The following is a 19882-nucleotide window of genomic DNA, read 5'->3' as shown; positions in this document are numbered from 1 at the left end:
AGCAAGTATTTGGTGAACTTTTTTATAAATTATTGAGGCATAATTGATATAACATTATATTACCTTTAGATGTACAACATAATCATTTGATATTTGTATATGCTACGAAGTGATTACCACATCAGTTTAGTTAACATTCATCATCATACTTAGTTACAGAAAACCTTTTTTTCTTGTGATGAGAACTTTTAAGACCCACTCTCTTAGTAGCTTTCCAATGTGCAATACAGTATTATTAATTGTAGTCACTATGACCTCATGACTTATTTATTTTATAACTGAAAGTTTGTACATTTTGATCCCCTCACTAATTTCACCCACCCACATAATCAGTGAGAGCATATACTATTGGTCCATATGTCTCTGACTTATTTCACTTAGCATAATACCCTTGGGGTCCATCCATGCTGTGAAAGAATGACAATATTTCCATCTTATTTTTGGCTGAATAATATTCCATTGTGCATGTGTGTATTTCACATTTTTCTTTATCCATTAATTTATTGATGGACACAGCTTGTTTCTGTATCTTGGCTATTGTAAATAATGAACAGTGAACATGGCAGGGGACTGTGTATGCAGAATTAGTGTTTCCTTTTTTCCCTCCTCCCCACCCCAGATAAATACCCTGAAATGGAATTGTTGGATCATATGGTAGTTCTGTTTTTGATTTTTTTAAGAACTCCTCACTGTTTTCTATAGTGGTTGTACCAGTTTACACTCTCACCAGCGGTGCACAAGGGTTCTCTTTTCTCCACATGCTCATCAACACTTGTTATTTCTTGTCTTTTTGATGATAGCCATTCTAACAGTGGTTTTGGTTTGTAGTTCCCTGACGATGATGAAAAAATGTTGAGCATTTTTTCATGAACCTGGATGTCTTTGGGAAAATGTCTGTTGAGATCCTCTGCCCATTTTTTAGTTGGATTGTTTGGTTTTAATCAGATTGTGTGTGTTTTTTGTATTTTGGGCATCAATCCTTTACCAGATATGATTTGCAAATATTTTCTCTCTTCATTCAGGAGGTTGTCATTTCATTTTGTTGATAGTTCCCTTTGCTGTGCAGAAGTCTTTCAGTCTGATGTAGTCCCATTTGCTTATTTTTGCTTTTATTTCCTTTTGCTTTTGGTGTTAAATCAAAAAATCATGGGCAAGACCAATGACAAGGAGCTTACCACCTGTTTTCCTCAATAACGTTTAGGGTTTCATGTCTTACATTCAGTTTAATCCAGTTAGAGTTAATTTTTGTGTACGGTGTAAGATAGTGGTCTGGTTGCCTTCTTTTGTAGGTGACTGTCCTGTGCTTCCCTGGTAGCTCAGCTGGTAGAGAATCCACCTGCAATGCAGGAGACCCCAGTTCAATTCCTGGGTCAGGAAGATCCCCTGGAGAAGGGATAGGCTACCCACTCCAATATTCTTGGGCTTCCCTTGTGGCTTGGACAGTAAAGCATCATACTGCAATGCAGGAGACCTGGGTTTGATCCCTGAGTTCGGAAGATCCCCTGGAGGAGGGCATGGCAACCCCACTCCAATATTCTTGCCTGGAGAATTCTCATGGACAGAGGAGCCTGGCAGGCTACAGTCCATGGGGTCGCAAAAAGTTGGACATGATTGAGCTACTAAGCACAGCAAATCCAGTGATAAAGTTGGGAGAGTAGTTTTATTGGAGTCATAGGAATAGATGCCAGGTTTTAAGGGATTCCCTTGTGGCTTCCCTTACATGGCTTCCATTGTGGCTCAGCTGGTAAAGAGTCCGCCTGCAACGAGGGAGACCTGGGTTCCATCCCTAGGTTGGGAAGATCCCCTGGAGAAGGGAAAGGCTACCCACTCCAGTATTCTGGCCTGGAGAATTCCACGAATTGTAGTCTGTGGAGTGGCAAAGAGCGACTTCCACTTTCACTTTTAAGGGATTAGGGAGTGAGCAGGTGGTGAAGTGCTGGAAGCAGTGAGTATAATTTTTTTTTTTTTTGCGAAGTTTGTTAATGAAGAAAAGGAGAAAAGTGGAATTAGGTAAAGGAGGGGAAACCAGAACAAACAATTTTATGTTTTTATTTTTAGGATAGAGATTTGAAAATGAGTATAGGTTGGGGCAAAAGAATAGTGTAAAAGACAATAGGGATACAGATATTAAAAACAAAACCAAGACTGAAAGTCTTTCTTTTGTCTTAAAGAAAAATATTTTTTTTTCTGTCCTGAAACCTGTTTACTGGTTTCAGAAGAAATTCTAGGGCTTTTAGTAATCAAATTCTATCTCCAAGCATTGTGGCTTAGAAACTAGCTTACACCCAAGATTTATTTTATCTTAATCAAATGAGAAACAACCCATAGTTTTGATTTTGGACTTTACATGTTTGCTTCATTTCTTCATAGTGAGTCATCACTCACGTCACTTTCGAGTAAACTTATTTAGTGACATTTTCTTTCTAGTTATAGTTTTATATATTTCCTTGTTCACAGACTGCAGCCACATTTCTATAGCAGTTTCTGGGAATTCTCTGGTGCTGGTTTTTATACATAAAGTTATTAATATTTTATCTTCTGTTATCTTTTGAGGCCAATTCAGAGTCCCTAAAGGTATTTTTTTATTATTACCTCTGGGTACCATCTGGTCATGAAGGTCTCCCCATTTTGGTCATTCCTTATGGTTGAGGAATGACTTCCAGTTCAAATAAATATCTTACTTGGTCTGTCCTGTGGATGTTATTATTTACACTATGTACAAGGCAGAAGCAGTTTTAGAAATAACAGCCCCAGGAAGGTAGTTAGAAAAGATTGTTCATGGTCCTTGCCTAACAAGGGAATTGGTTCTAAAATTTTGCTTGTAGGCTAAATCAGTAAAGAATGTTTTATAAGCAATTATAAATTACCTTCATAATTTCTGTTAATGGAACAATAAGCAATCATTGTTAACAATGTAGATAATATGCATTTGTAATTATATGCAGTTGAGAATTATAAACTCTCTTATTGTATAGTGTAAGGCTTCCTGAAGCAACCAGGAACTCAGTAATAATTACATTGTTAGTTAGCACTGGCTGCTTCCTAATTTGAGAAACTGTAAATTAGTACCAACTGATAGTAAGTCAAGAATCTGCTAAGGTAATCCTTAAAAACCAGCACACAAAACAATTGAGAGGCTGTGTAAAATATTTATGGCAGTTTCTCTAACTCAGCTACTCTGCTTCCACTGTGGTTTCCTTCCATGTGAGAAATGGTGTCAGACATGGCAAGTGATACAATGTGATGCATAAACATGAAGCTTACAGTGGCTGTGATCTGAGCCATCAGGAGATACCGCAGCGGGTCTCTGCCACTCAAGAAATATCCCACCATGTATTCTCAGTACAGTCCTTTCATATGCAGCCTGCTTGTAATCTCATTTTTCATTGCTGCACAGATCTCTCCCAGTCTATCCCCCAGACCTCCCTTCAAGTAGAGTTAGCCAGAGTGTGTTGCCGTGCCTTTGATTTTAATTTACTTCACTTGAATGAGTTTTTCCTGATTATTGTATCATTATATTAAGGATAACCAAGATAGCCAGAGTAGAGCTTTTAAAGTCCATTTTTAATATTATTTTGTACTATTTCATCACATAGGGGCTTTCCTGGTGGCTCAGATGGTAAAGGATCTGCCTGCAATGCAGGAGACCCAGGTTCAATCCCTGGGTTGGGAAGATCCCCTCAAGAAAGGAATGGCTACCCACTCCTACTCCAGTATTTTTATCTGGAGAATTCAGTGGACAGAGGAGCCTGGTGGGCTACAGCTCTTGGGGTTGCAAAGAGTCAGATGTGACTGAGTGACTTAATGCTTTCACTTTTTTTTTCATTTTGTCACATACCAGCTGAGTCACTGGCCTATTTCCCTCTGATCTCAAGAATGTAACCATTCTGCAGTTTTCTCCTCCTTATCTATATCTCCAAATAGGTTTTGATGGCCAACGCATGTTCTTTGGAATTCACTATTTAATATCACTGTACCAGAAAACCTCCTCTGATACTTTAGAGTTCCCTTTCAATAATTACGCTTATGAAAATATCAGAGTACTTTTTTAACACACAGCAAAACTTTGTTAAAGTCCTATTTCTCTTGCTCTCAGTATCTTTCACTTGTAAGGCAGCTCCAAACGTAGATGTAAAATGTCCCAGGAGTTTATAGGAACAAGAGAATAATTTTGTCCAGGGCTCAGGAAATGGCATCATAGAATAAGTTTTGAGTGAAGTCTTGATTTGTTAACACTTTGTAGTTTACACAGATACATATAAAGCGGTAAAGAATCTGCCTGCAGATTCAGAGCCAGTGATACAGGAGACTTGTGTACTATCACTGAGTGGGGAAGATAACCTGGAGAAGGAAATAGCAACCCACTCCGGTATTCTTGCCTGGAAAATCCCATGGACAGATTAACCTGGTGGGCTGTAGTCCACCAAGAGTTAGACACGACTTAGTGACTACACAACAGCTATATGTGTGTGTGTGTGTGTGCATTTAATTTTAAATTACTATGTTTTTTTGAGTCGCTTAAACAATGGAAATCTATATTCTCACAGTTCTGGAGGCTGGATGTTCAAGATCAAGGTGTGGTCAAGTTCAGTCCTATTTTGCAGATCCCTGCCTTCTTGCAATGTTCTCACATGGCTTCTCTGTGTGCCCGCATCCTTTGTGTTTCTAAATTACCCCTTACTGTAAATTTTTATAGATTTTATAGATTCAGGCAACATGTTTGCCAATCTATATAATATATAAATATCTAGATAGATATAATTTATACTAATATGTTAAGCTAAAATCAAAGCATTTCATAAAAGAGAAAATTTATATAGAAGTAAGTAATTTGTGCAACATCATTCAGTGTTGAAATTAGACTTGAGCCTAGGTCCTCTGAGTCTCAGACTGGTTCCTTTTCCTATATTATGTGGATGAGGTTGGATCATAGGAAAAAGATAGAAAGCATTTAGGAGGGCATCCTAAAAGAATAGAACAGCATTAGGCAGGCGTACGTACATAGAGCTTGGATAGGGAGTAGTGTATAATTCAGTTAGGTGAAGTTAATGAAGGTAATCAGAGGGGGTCAAGTTTGAGAGGCTGAGAGGTAGACCTTGGAGGGATGAATGCATAGTTGAGGAATTTGGCCTCTGGTCTTCAGACAAAAAGGAGTCATTCATTTCTTGATCTAGAAACTAAAAGGAGCCATTCATTTCTTGATCTGGAAACTGGCTAACTAAATAAGTGACTGAAGAAACTGTATCTGTTATTTTCACATATGCCTTTAGACAATTCAGGAAGGGGGAAAAAAGTCCTCTTGTTCAAAGTAAAATATTTTTTAGAGAACAAGTAACCTCTGAATTGGTTTCTGACCTTTTTTTTTGTTCTGAAGATACAACTTTTAATTCTTTTTTTCTTGTGCAATTCTTCATGTCTTAATCAGAAATGGTACCTGTGATAGTTTTTTGCTTTTTGTTTAGTCTAGTCCTTGCATGCCTGACAAAGTATTTCTTTTTCCTTCATACACAATACAGTTTTTTGGCTCAATACAGAATCAGTAGTTCACATCGGCTTCTGAATTCTGTAGTTAGTCCCTTGTACCTTTGTTTATAAGGGTTGTGAAGGACATATTTTCATTCTTATGTATATAACTTGATTTTAATTTTCACTATCTCAAAGGACTTTTACCTGATGAAAATTGGGAAGCTTTGTGTAGTTTTCTTTAAAATTCCCTAGGCTGTGTGTATTCTTAAATTTTTAGTATAGGTCTTTCCTTAAATTAAGATTTTTTTCCCCTATTATTTCTTGTTTTTATTGTGCCATTTTCACCTGTACAGTCCTTTCTAGAAAGTAAAGAAGTGCTGCTGTGTAGTTACAGAAAAATAAACTATTTTTCATGTGTGATAAAATATGCGTCAAAAATATTCATTTTGATTCTACATAGTACCTAGGTCAACACTTGTTTCTCAGTGAAGAAACTGACGCCCCAGCAGGTTAAATGACTTGTCCAAAGTCAATATAGTTTATACTAGAAAAGGTCGTGATACTTTATCTTTTTCTCTTTCCATTATGCCATCCAGCTTTCCTTTGGGTGGCTAATAAGCTGAAAAGTTATGAATAGAAAAGTATATGTTAGAGAATACATCTGTAGATGCTGGGGGTGGGAGGAGGGTTGGATTAGGAAATTTGGATTAGCAGATGCAAATTATTATATATAGAAATGGATAAACAAGGTCCTATTGTATAGCACAGTGAACTGTATTCAATATCATATAAAACCATAATGGAAAAGAATATGAAAAAGTATATATAAGACTGAATCACTCTGCTGTACACCAGAAACTGACACAACATTGTAAATCAACTATACTTCAATTAAAAAAAAGAAAGAAAACTATAGGTTAAACTGAGGGGTGACCTGGGTGCTAGTCTTCTTTTTTTATGTTATTCTAATTGTATTCATTGTTTAAAAATATGATCCAAAAGTATGTAGAAAGAATGACCTGTGAGTTTATGTGAGGGAACTTAAAGAATACATCTCTCTCCAGATAAACATCAATTCATATTTTTGAGTTTAAACACTTTTTACTCATAAAAACAATTAGTCAATTATCATACTATAAAAATGGGGCATAACTTTACATACTTTTTTAAAAATGAAATTTCTCATAGGCCATCGGCCAGGTCACTGAATGGCGGTCTTTCTTGCATGAGCCTTCAGTTTTTTTGTAATATGTACAGCAGATTATTAGCAAGCAAGTATTTGGCAAACATCTGGCTACTATATATCAAACAGTAGCCAGCATTAGAGCTTGGTCCTTTCTCTACCCCCCTCATGATGCAGGAGGAGCCTCATCTATTCAGGGCCACTCCCTCCAGCTATTGTTTGAGTCCCATCCCCTCTGACTTTCGTTCATACCCTGTCAACTCTGACTTTTTCTCTTTACAAGTTCTCTCCTGTAACACTAAGCATGTTAAAATGAAATCCTTGTTCTACGCCATATGGGCTGCCACCCTAATTTTTTCCACTGTATTACTAAAATGTTTGAAATCCATTGTCTGTGTTGCCTGTGTCTACTTCCCATAGTCACCTGCCTGCACCTTTTTACCGAACTACACAGCATCAGTGACTTCATTGTTGCTTCTTTTTCATCTTTATCTTACCTGACCTCTCTGCCACATTTGATTTTGTTGAACTCTTCCTTCTTAAAAATCTTTTGGTAATAACATGAACTCCTTTGTTTCTCTCTGTTGACACTGGAGTCTCCTTTGTCTGTCCCCCCTTCTTCTCCTGTATCTTCTATATCAGTGTTCCACAGAGTTCCAGACGCTAGCATAGTGGCACATGGGAGTGATCTGGTTCCCTGATGTAGAAGCTCTTTGAAAAAGGACCAGAAAACTCTCCTTCTGGGTTTTTATGAAGCCTTCATTGTTCAGTCCAGTTTGTCTAAATCACTGGTCTGTGGCTATTGATTCAACCGTAAAGCCTCTCTCCACTCCACAAGCCTCTCTCCGCTCCACAGAAATCCTGGGGTAGGACTGGAAGTTCCAATCCTCTATTCTCTTGGTTAGTTCTCCTGGCTACCATCCCCCACCCTAGGGCGGGATCTAAAAGTCATTTTATTTACATAACAAAAGACACCTTTATTATGAACAATTAGGAAATTCCAAGGATTTGGGGAGCTGTGAGCCAGGAACAGTCCATGAAGACCAACTATATATAATAAATATATTTTGCTTATCTGAACAGATATATATTTCTGCTAAGTTATATTATCACAGGGACTCTCAGGCTCCTCAGCCTCAAAATGTCCAAAACTGGGTTGTCATTTTCCTCACTAACACTACTAGCAGAATGAATGAATGTATAATTGAGTGAATGAATGAATGAAAAAAATCTTGCGTTCAGTTTTTTCCACTGAATGATAGATAGTACAGTGCACTCAGCTCCTCAAGCCAGAAATACTTGTGGGGTAAGAGACATTCACTGATTCTTAGTGTTGTATGTTAAAGTCACAACTTTATAGAGCTAGTTTATTCCTGGAGTCTCAAAATGCTGTTTTTACCTCAGTTCCCAAAGGTTCATTTTTTCAGGAATCTGTATCTTTTATAAAACAGAAATCTCCTTTACTGTTGAAGAAAATTCTCAATAAAATTTAACCATTATTTCTCTCTGGAAGGCAAATGTAAGTGGATTTGAACTATTTATATCCTTGATAGTAACAATTTCTAACATCTATTATTGAGGCCCATTATAAATCAGGCATTGTTCTAAATACCAAGTGTAATAATTCACTTGGTTTCCCAAAATTTCCTTGAGGTATAAATACTGTTACCATCTCTGTTTCATAAAGGAGGAAATGGAAATGCAAAGTTTAAGGATTGTGTCAGGGTGATAACTGGCAAGAAGAACGCGTAGGATTTGAACCCAGTCAGACTGGCTCCGGAGATAAGCTTTTAACGTCCATGCAGTAATGCTGTCTGGCAGAAAGCTTGCATTCTTCATGACCGTTTTTTACTACTGTTTTTAACAAGTTAAAAATGCTTTGAGGTACCAAAATATGGCATAATTTTAGTATGTGCCTAGAGTACACATGTGCAAGTTATTCTTAGAATATTAAATAATGCAGTTCTAAGTAGTTGTAAAAACTGGATCCATAATGTTCATTTCATTTTATATTATTTGTATTTGTTTAAGACTTTCTAGATTTTCTTTGACTCTCTTGAAGCATAAACAATGGCCATGGCAACATTTATCTTCTGTTAAGTAAGTCCCCTGTTTACATATTTCACAATCAGCAGCTTTATCATTTTATCTTACAAATACTTGGTTTTCCACAGTATCAACACAAATCATATTCTGTTGCTTTGTTTCTTGAAAATGGTTAAGCAACTATATAAGACTCATAGGAAATTAGTGAGTCACATAACGGAAAGCATTTACTAATGTGACTTTTGTCTCAGTTGTCAAGTAGTCTGAGTTTGTTTCCATAGTTACTCATCAGTATAACAAACTGTCAGTACTAACTTGGCTACTTTTTTTTTGTTTGTGTGGTCTGGACCATTTTCTGACAGCTGTGTGTGTGTTCATTAAAGATTATCACACACAAAAATTGAGTAATTGTTGAAGGCACACAAAAATTTTTTTGTTTGGAGAAATTGTTTGAAACTCCAAGGCTATTATTTTGATAGTATAAAAATCTAAAAGATTATTTAAATTAATATATTCTTTTTGAATTCCTATTAAGAAAGAGCATGGTCAGGGGTACCTTAGGCTTATAAATTTAAAAAATTCATTTGCAATATTGATTCCTTTCAAATATATATGGTCTGAGAATCTGCCAGAAACAAAGCAAGGATAAAGGAAATTAGGACCACATCCTGGGGGATGAGGACTAAATGGAATGATGGAGGAGGCCAACTCAGCCAGTTTCTGCCACCCTGGAGCATGGAGTGGCAGTGCTCCAGGAGAGAGAATGGTGGATGCTGAGGTATTCAGGAACCAAGGCAGGCCAGGTCAGACAGGACACCAGGCTTTCACCTGGAGGCTGAGTTGGGGAAAGATTCCTTGAGGGGATAATGACTAGTCTAAGTGAGTCAGAATTAAACTGGAGAATGTGGTAGTTGAAAGGGAGAGTAGATGGTGGACGAGGTAAAGAAAACATCTTGAAGAAAGGCATACAAGTGAGAAATAGTGTGAAGTAAGTGGGGAATGGCAATCAGTATTAGACCGAAAGAGTCAAGCTATAAGACTTAGGGGGTCTCATTATGGAGATGCCATGTTAAGGAGGTAGGGCCGAATCTGAAATGGGGAAACAGTGACAGAGTTTAAACAGAGGAAGGATGTCACCTTCTGTATTTTAGAAGGAGCTCTGTGGTAACATGAGGAAGGTAGATTTGAGTGGGGGCCATTTAGGAAAATGTTACCATATTTCAGCGAAGAATTGTTGAGGGACAAAATCAGGGTAGTGGGACTAGACACAGGAAAGAGATTGAGTTAGGAATAGTTGTGAAGTAATATAGACAGGAATTGGTAATTGAGACTGTTCGTTTGTGGCCCATGAATGACATTTATGTGTTTAGTCCACAAATGTTTATTGAGTGTTTACTGTGGTTGGCAGTATATTGTGCAGAGTAGTATGCGAGGGTGTTACTCTGCCTTCGTTTTTGGATTTCTCCTCCAATAAGGATTCTTTATTGTGCCATGTTGTGAGCTAATTAATAGGTGAGTACACTTTTCATAGCCCATTTCATCCCAGCCTGGTCTCTTGGCCCATTATTAGACTTTCTTACTCTCACATGAGAACCTGACCCAGCGTCCTAGTTCATGTGTCAGTCTACTACTTGGGAGGTTGTATTTATGTGTCTGGATAGTGTCTTAATCCCTAGAAAGTTAACATTCTTGCCTTGTACTTACAGGAAGCATTACCTGTTTTTCCCCACTGATTATGCTATTAGCTATAGGCTTTTCATATATGGTCCTTACTGTATTCAGGTAAGTTTCTGGTCTACCTATTTTGTTAATAGTCTTGATCATGAATGGATGTTGGATTTTGTGAGATACTTTTGTCTACATCTGTCGAGATGATTATTTCATTCCAATCCCAAAGAAAGGCAATGCCAAAGAATGTTCTAACTACTGCACAATTGCACTCATCTCATATGCTAGCAAAGTAATGCTCAGAATTCTCCAAGCCAGACTTCAACAGTACGTGAACCATGAACTTCCAGATGTTAAAGCTGAATTTAGAAAAGACAGAGGAACCAGAGATCAAATTGCCAACATCTGCTGGATCATTGAAAAAGCAAGAGAGTTCCAGAAAAACATCTACTTCTGATTTATTGACTATGCCAAAGCCTTTGACTGTGTGGATCACAACAAACTGGAAAATTGTTAAAGAGATGGGAATACCAGACCATGTGACCTGCCTCCTGAGAAATCTGTGTGCAGGTCAAGAAGAAACAGTTAGAACTGGACATGGAACAAGAGACTGGTTCCAAATCGGAAACGGAGTATGTCAAGGCTGTATATTGTTGCCCTGCTTATTTAACTTATATGCAGAGTACATCATGAGAAATGCTGGGCTGGATGAAGCACAAGCTGGAATCAAGATTGCTGGGAGAAATATCAGTAACCTCAGATATGATGGGACCAGATGCCTTGATCTTAGTTTTCGGAGTTTAAGAAGGATTTATATTGAGTATTTAGTAGATTTCACCCCTGAAGCTAGCTGATCCTGGGCTTTTTGGTTGTTGTTGTTGGGAGGTTTTTGATTACTGACTCAATCTCCTTATTTTGTATTGGTTTGTTCAAGTTTTCTTCTTGATTGTTTTGGTAAGTTGTGTGTTTCTAAGAGTTTACTGATTTCCTCTGGGTGGTCCTATTTGTTACCATGTTAGTTTCCTGTATGTTCCTTTTTTAAAAACAGCATCCTATTCCTGTATGGTAGATGTACTTTCTTTCTCTCTGATTTTCTTTTCTTCTTCCAGTGTAGACTTTGTTTTGTTTAAGTTGTTTTTTGTTTTGGGGTTTGTTTTTTTATTTTTATTTTTTGCTATTTATTGATCTCTGTCTTTCCTATTAAGGAATTTTCCTTAAGTATCTGCTCATATTTAACTGTGGAGCACTAAAAGTTGAGTAAAAGCTTTGTGCATGTGCAGGGTGCTCATTGACTCTGCCTTTTGTCCTTCATTCTAGTTCAGGATCAATTTTAAATTCTTGCTCTTGGCTTTCAATGTTACCAGCTTAAGGTTCAGCATTCTTTGATTTGCTTAGTCAGTCATTACTTGTCTATCACTGCCTTTTTTTTTTTTTTCTTGTCTCCTATGTGGCTTTCTTTGTCCTTGTATGATGGTGACTTAAAAAAAAATTGTTTTAATTTAGAAAGTTTTGGGGAGAGAGCTGAAGTTAATACAGGTACCCATACTGCCATCCTTGATCAGAAGTTTTTATTTAATTTTATCAGAAAAGTAAAATAACAGGTGTTTTTTAATGTTATTTCTGGTTCTTGATCATTTATCAGTGGTCTCAATGATAGGAACTACCAAGCCTTGAAGCTCAAAATATTCCGGAAGAGTCCAGGAGTACTGGGACTTGTTTGTCTGCATACCTTAAGGGGGAAGCTCCAGAGACCATGGCTGATGCCTTGATCAAGTCTTTAGGCTAAGAGATGTTTAGAGGAAAGTTTGTTATCTCATTATTCACTGATTTTTCAAATTCACTTATTTTTGAGTATACAGATTAGCTGCTTCTCATCTTAACTGGGGGTGCCTTCGGTTGCCTGACAAATACCTATCCTTTGCCAAGCAACTCTCATTCTGCCTGTGCTGTATACAGACAAATTTATACAGATAAACTGCACGCCTGCTGGATTTCTAGGGAAATTCCCCTAAGAACACATGCATTCTCTTCATATCATAATTTCTTAAGTCAGGTAAAGCTTCCTAATGGAAAAAAAAAAAAAGCTAAAGTTACTACAGGTAAATCTATGATAAAATACACAGCCTCATCTCTGTTTATATATAACATGCACATACCACACACAAACACATAGTTGACTTTTAAATTATATTTGTTTTTGCACTTGTTGTTTCTGGATGTCTATGCATTGATAGAGAAATCTATAAAACCAAATCGATTGGTCCCAGTAGAAATACATTTTATTGCAGCTACAAGTTGACTCCCTGCCACATCGCCATCCTCAGCCTTACAAGCCACCCATCAGCTCCTATCATCCTATAGAAGTCACCTCATTATTACTTTCCTAAGAAAATAAAAACCGTTTAACTTGAGCTCTCTTGCCTTTCCCTTCTGCTTTCTCCAGCTCTGTTTTTGCCCCCTGCCTTTCTTTTCTTCTGACGTTAGAGGAATAATTATCCTTCCTTCCTAAGAGAATGGTAGAGGGAACAGCATGTACAGAGAGACCTGGAAACTTGAAAGGGAGGAGGAGTTGAAAAAACTGGGCACGTGGGCTTTCGAGTTAAATGAGCCTGGTTTGAATGCTAGTGGTGCTTCTTCCTACCTAAATGACCTAGAGTTAACATCTCTCCTTATGCACTTCAGTTCAGTTATTCAATTGTGACCAAGTCTTTTCGACCCCGTGGACTGCAGCACACCAGGCCTCCCTGTCCATCACCAACTCCCGGAGCTTACTCAGACTCGTATCCATAGAGGCGGTGATGCCATCCAACCATCTCATCCTCTGTCATCCCCTTCTCCTCCTGCCCTCAATCTTTCCCAGCATCAGGGTCTTTTCCAATGAGTCAGCTCTTCACACCAGGTGGCCAAAGTATTGGAGCTTCAGTTTCAGCATCAGTCCTTCCAATGAATATTCAGGATTGATTTCCTTTAGGATGGACTGGTTGGATCTCCTTGCAGTCCAAGCGACTCTCAAGAGTCTTTCCTACACCACAGTTCAAAAGCATCAATTCTTGGGCACTCAGCTTTCTTTATAGTCCAGCTCTCACATCCATACATGACTACTGGAAAAAGCATAACTTTGACTAGATGGACCTTTGTTGGCAAAGTACTGTCTCTGCCTTTTAATAAGCTGTCTAGGTTGGTCATAGCTTTTCTTTCAAGGAGCAAGCATCTTTTAATATCATGGCTGCAGTCACCATCTGCAGTGAATTTGGAGCTCCCCCCTCCCCAAAATAAAGTCTCTCACTGTTTCCATGGTTTCCCCATCTATTTGCCATGAAGTGATGGGACCAGATGCCATGATTTTAGTTTTCTGAATGTTGAGTTTTAAGCCAACTTTCACTCTCCTCTTTCACTTTCATCAGGAGGCTCTTTAGTTCTTCTTCACTTCCTTACCTATAAAGTGAGGATAGTGTCAGCTGCCTCGGTTGTTACTCCTGGGGTTGTTGTGAGATTAAATAACATGTGATGAACTGTCCATTAGTGGTAGCTCTTGTGGCTGGAATAGGAGTAAAGCTGTGACAGTAGTTGTTTTAGAATAAGTATTGTTATATTTCTGTCTTTTACACTAACTAAACTCTAAGCCCAGTCAGGTTAAAAAACAGTTATTCTGATCTTCATATTTTAATCACCTAGCACATACTCATCACATCTAATATAAACAAATGTGTATTGTGTGTTGAATGAATGATGAAGCATCATTCTATATTAATTGAATTGATAAGTAAATTCACTATTTTTCAGTTGCCTGTGAATAATTAAAACTTTCTGAAGATTTTCAGATCACATGGTTAGGAATTTGTTTTCTTCACATTTCACTGTTTCCAAATATTTACATTGTGAACTTGAGTGAAATAGTGTGTGTGCTTTTTAACATGTCATCAGTAATATCATAGTTAATTAACTGGTTCTTTTTTTTTCCCCCCTCAGGGAGGTGGTGCAAGCAAACTGTGTTCACTGGAGGAAGAAGTTCTCATTTATGTGCAAAATGAGTGCGAGTGCCACCACAGGTGTCCTGGACCCTTGTATCTACAGAGTGTCTGTGAGGAAGGTATCAAAACAGCCTGTCACTTCTCTGCTTTCAGAAGCCGTGGTTACTTCTACAGTCACTGACTCACTTTAGTTAGCTCTGCTTTACTGTTAGAACTGTTATATGTAATTTCACTTCATACCTGCAGCATAATTTAAATTGCTGTGATAAATATGATGCGGAATCTGAAGAGATAAATTAAAATGTTATCAAGAACCTTCATCTCATTATCACTATGCATATAATTATTCATCTTATTTCTGTTAGTTTAGGGGCCATAATAGGTCTTTATCCTGTCATTCATTGTTTCTCTTCTTTATTAGGCACTGTTTTTTAGGGGACTTTGCATATTTTATGTCTAATAACAGCCCTGAAAATGTGTTATCTTTTCCATTTTCAGGAAAACCAAGGCTCAAAGAGGTTGTTACTTGCACAAACTCACTTTGCTAATAAATGATAAATCAGGAACTCAAGCACAAATCTTTCTGATTTTAAACCCATGGTTTTTTTTAATTTCCTTTCTGCTTACTAAGTTGAAGCATATTACCAATAATCTATAAAAATTGTAATCTCAGATTGTTTCAATGTAATACATTGTAAACTTAAAATAGAAGTGTATGTCTCTCAGGTAATAGCCAAGGGATCCAGGGCTGGTAGAGCAGCTTTGCCATCTTCACTGTATGATGCCCATTTTTAGATCCAAGGAAGTTGCTCTAGTTTTGTTATCTCTCCACCAGTGAGAAAGAAGAAAAAGCAACATGAGAACAAATGCATTCCTTTTTAGGGCATGACTCAAAAGTGTTCATACTGGTTAGAACTTAGTTACATGATCACACGAAACTAGAAGAAAAGCTGTGAATGTAGTCTCTAGCTGAGTGACTTTGTCAGATTCCAAAATTAAAGAAGGAAAGAACAGATATTGGTGAACCACTAGTATTCTCTTACCTTGGGATATGGAAGTACTTACTGAACTTACTGTACCTTATCCTATCTAATTATTATGTAAAAGTGAGAACCCATAAAGAAAAATTAGTAAACCCAACTGTATAAATACTATCTGCATTGCAAAACATACTTTAAGATATAATGTTTAACCAAATATCTGGCACCCCATGACCCAGTCTAGTTGATACATAAAATTAACTGTCACAGATTGTTTGTTAGTCACTCAGTCGTGTCTGACTCTTTGCAACCCCATAGAATGTAGCCCACCAGGCATCTCTGTGAAATTCTCTAGGCAAGAATACTGGAGTGGATAGCCATTCCCTTTTCCAGGGGATCTTCCCAATCCAGGGATTGAACCTGTACCCTCCCACATAGCAGGCAGATTCTTTACCGTCTAAGCCACCAGGGAAGCCCTGAAAATAAAAAACCCCTTCATTAGATTGCTAGGGCTGCTACAACAAAGTATCACAAACTGAGTTGATTAAAACAATTTATTGTCTCACAGTTCTGGAGGCCAGAAGTCCAAAATCAAGATGTCAGTAGGGCCATGCTCTCTCTGAAGGCAAGAAGGGAAGAAACTGTTCCATGCCTTTCTCTTAGTTTCTTACTCTGAGGCTTTCCTTGACTTGGAGCTGTATCACTCCAGTTATGTGGCTGTCTTCTCCCTTTGAGTCTTTATATCATCCACCTGCTGTGCATGTCTGTGTTCAAATTTCCTGTTTTTTTATTAGGACACCAGTCATATTGGATTAGGACTGCATTTTTAACTTGATTATCTGTGTAAAGCCTCCTCTGCTTTCAAATCGGGTCATATTCTGAGGTTCTGCATATTAAGATTTCAGCATTTCTTTTGGGAGAGCACAGTTAAATCCATAACAGGCTCTAAAATTATAATAAACTTGGGGGTTTATGCTTCTCAGATTAATGGACTAGCTTGTTACAGGCTACCCTTTCCTCTGAGAAGGGTGAACTTTTCCGAAAAACTATACAAAATATTAAAAGTAGCTGCTTGAAGGCATTAGAAGCTGTCTTCAGCAAGGATTTAAGAGGTTTAGAATCAAAGACCAGGGAAGCATAAAGAGATGAGTTGGTCTTGGTTTTACCCTCAAAGCAGTTGCTAATTTGTAAGCAGTAGCTAAGGAGCTGAGTCAAAAGCAGTGATGGAGAGGCTAAGGAGCTGAGCTGAGATTCTGGCAATTTTACAGGACTAAGGGGACAAAAATGGAGTCCAGAGCCCACTCGCAGAAGGAACCTTGATAAATACCCTGAATTTCTAGTTGGGACTCTGTAAGAGTTTCAACCTAGAAGAATGAGTAAAATGGCTGTAGATCAACCCTTACAAAAATTGACATTCAGCTTCGAATCAGCTTAGTCAGTGCTTAAATGAAAGTGATAGGTCCTAACCTTTCTACTTGCCAGAAAAAAAATGTGTATCTTCTCTGGAGGAGAATAACATTACTCTGAGCCTAAAATTATTTCTTCAGGTTATCATGCACAAAAAATTACCAAGCATACGAAAAGACATGACTGCATGACCAAAATCAAAAGGAAAACAAGATTATAAAAACAAACCCATGGAAGATACAGATTTGGAGAAGATCTAATAAACCTTTTACAATAATTGTTATTAGTCAACAGTATGGGAAATAAGAGAACTTGAAACTGTTTTTAAAATTAAATTGAATTTTAGAACTGAAAAATGCAGTAACTAAAATTTAAAGCTAAGTAAATGAAACTAAATCTCAACAGACGTATTTAACAGCAGGTTTGTCACAACTGAAGCACACTTTGGAAAATAAGACAAAAGAAATTATCAGTAGGGAGTTTGGGATTGACTTGTACACACTGTTATATTTAAAATAAATAACCCAACAAGGACCTACTATTTTTAAAAAATGGAGAGACGACAAGAGGTAGATAAGGAATGATACAGATAAGATGAAATTGGCCATGTGTTGATAATTCTTAAAGCTAATTGATGGGTTCACGGGTATTTATTATACTACTTCTTCCACTTTTGTGTATGTTTGAAATTTTACATAATAAAAGAGTTTTTAAATTTATAAAGGAAGAAAGAAAATATAAGTGTGGGACACACAGAAGAGAATGTAAGACACAGAAAACAATATAAAGGTCTGACATGTATATATGTATCAATGAAGCCCTGAAAAGAGAGGTGAGAGTTTGTGGAGATTGTGGCTGAGAATCTTCTAAAACTGATGAAAGATATTGAGCCACATATTCAAAAGTCTTGTGAACCTCACGCAGGATAAACAACAACTCTAGCATGTTTCAAGATAGACCACCAGCCTAGCTGGAACATACAACACATGGAAATGGAAGTTCTTGGTGATGAGATTGGAGGTACTGGATCAGCTGGAGCTTTATAGGAGTTTAGATTTTATTCCAGTCGTATATTTGGAATCAGTTTGTTTGGAATTTGAAATCAATTTGAGGATTTTAAAAAGGAGAGACATGATCTTCTAAGATGACTTTTGCTGCTGTGTGGAGGATGAATTGCAGAAACCACTTAAGTGATTGGGATAGTTTGGATGAGGAATGCTTATGTTTTGGCGTGGAGTTATAACAGTTGGAGGTGGTATGATTCAGGATGTATTTTGGAGGTAGCCCCCCTACTAATGGATTGGATATGGTGAATGTGGAAAACAAAATTGAGAATAACTCTTAGATCTTTTTCATGAGCATATGGGTAGATGATTCTGCTGTTTATTGAAATGGCAAAGACATGCATTGGAGCAATTTGGGAGGGCAGATAAATAGAGATCAGTAGATCTACTTTGACCATGTTAAACTTGAAGTGTCTATGAGACATCAGGGGCTTCCGCAATGGCTCAGCAGGTAAAGAGCCTGCCTGCAGTGTAGGAGACCTGGGTTCCATCCCTGGGTCAGAAAGATCCCCTGGTGGAGGATATAGCAACTCACTCTAGTATTCTTGCCGGGAAAATTCCATAGACAGCGGAGCCTGGCGGGCTGTAGTCCATCGGGTCACAAAGAGTTGAAGGTGACTGAAGTGGCTGAGCACACATGAGACATCAAGTAGACATGTCATGTAGACATTTAAATATGCCTACATGGAACTCCAAAAATATGGAACTCAGAGGAGAAGTTCAGACTAAAGATTTGAGTTGTCAGCATACAATTCTTATTTAAAGCCGTAGACCTGAATGGGATAGGTCAGCGAGAAAGTGTAGATAGAGAAAACAAGAGGCCCTAGACCAAACACTTAGAAGGGGTATTAAATTGCTTAGCAAGTACAAGAAAGGAGCAAGAATTCATATATATCACGTCTCATATACTTTTGGCCACATCTTAGTCATACGGCCATCGTACAAAAAGAAAGTGAAAAATGTAGTCAGTTAACTTTATTTTGGGTAGCCAAAGCCCAGCTAAAAATAGAGGATTCTGTTATGATGGAGAGGGAAAGAATGGACATATGGGATGCAGCTAGCATACCTTCCACAGAGGTTGAATAAAGGAGTAGTAGGTCTTGCACAGGAGAGGGAGAAATAGCCAGGGAGGTAGAAAGAAAAGTAGACAATTGTAGCACCTTGGAAGTTTATAGAAAAAAATCTTATTAGGAAGGAGGCAGAGAGAGAGGTCAAGTTTGTCATATGCTGTTTTGGAATTAAGTAAGATGAAGCCAAAGCCTTGGACTTTAATAAGAATGGAGATCATTGGTAATCCTAAGAGCCACTGCAGAGGGAAAATAAGAGCAAAAACCCAATTAGAGTTACTTTGAAGAGAGAGTGGGGTACAGCAAATTTTGGTAAGTCTTTTGGAAAATGTGGCTGTTAGAGGGGAGCAAAGAAAAGAATTAGCTAGTAGAGACTAGGATTATCTAGAAAAAGTTTTGCTTCGTTTAAAGAAAGGCACTATTAAAGATACGACAGTAACCCTATAATAAAGGAAAACTTGGTAATTCATAACGGAGTACATCTGGTGGCATGACTAAAGGGCCAGAGAAGGGGAGGGATAGCAAATATTCATGAACAATAGAGTTTACCATAGATTAGCTCTCAGCTTATTTAAATTCACCTCTTTAAAGGTGGAAATGGCACATAATGCATTGTGCATCTTGGTTTGTGAAAGAAAGATAAGACGGTAACTCCATTCAGCAAACACATGTACGGAGTATATACTGTGTGATAAGCAGTGTCTAAGCGTTTTAATTATTGTATCTGTGTGAAGTCTCAAATTGAGGGATTTGGCAAATTAATGTAGTTTATATATTTTAAAATAAAGCGTTAAGACATCTATATATTTTTTTATTATTTTTCACTTTTGCCAGTTTTGTTCACATTAGATAAGAGTTAGATAAGAAAGTTTCTACTATATTACCATGGAACAATGTCATATGTTTTAGGTGGGAAAAAGTAAGGTATATGTAGTATGTTATTGTCTGAGTAAAGAGGGAGTAAATATATATACACACACATATACATATACACATCTAAAAATCGCTAACAGTGGTTGTCTCTGGGGTG

General features: G+C 37.6%; 1 protein-coding gene across 1 annotated transcript in view; it reads left to right on the top strand.

Annotated features, from left to right (window-relative positions):
- Positions 1-19882, top strand: part of EEIG2 (EEIG family member 2) — a 75376-nt gene that overhangs the window by 19780 nt on the left and 35714 nt on the right. The window contains exon 2 of the mRNA XM_065907649.1: positions 14333-14453. Coding sequence (XP_065763721.1) covers positions 14333-14453 — 121 coding nt within the window. The remainder of the gene's footprint in view (positions 1-14332; positions 14454-19882) is intronic.

Source organism: Muntiacus reevesi, chromosome 1, assembly GCF_963930625.1.
Source record: "Muntiacus reevesi chromosome 1, mMunRee1.1, whole genome shotgun sequence".
NCBI classification, from domain to species: domain Eukaryota; kingdom Metazoa; phylum Chordata; class Mammalia; order Artiodactyla; family Cervidae; genus Muntiacus; species Muntiacus reevesi.
This window is presented reverse-complemented; position numbering and strand designations above follow the sequence as displayed.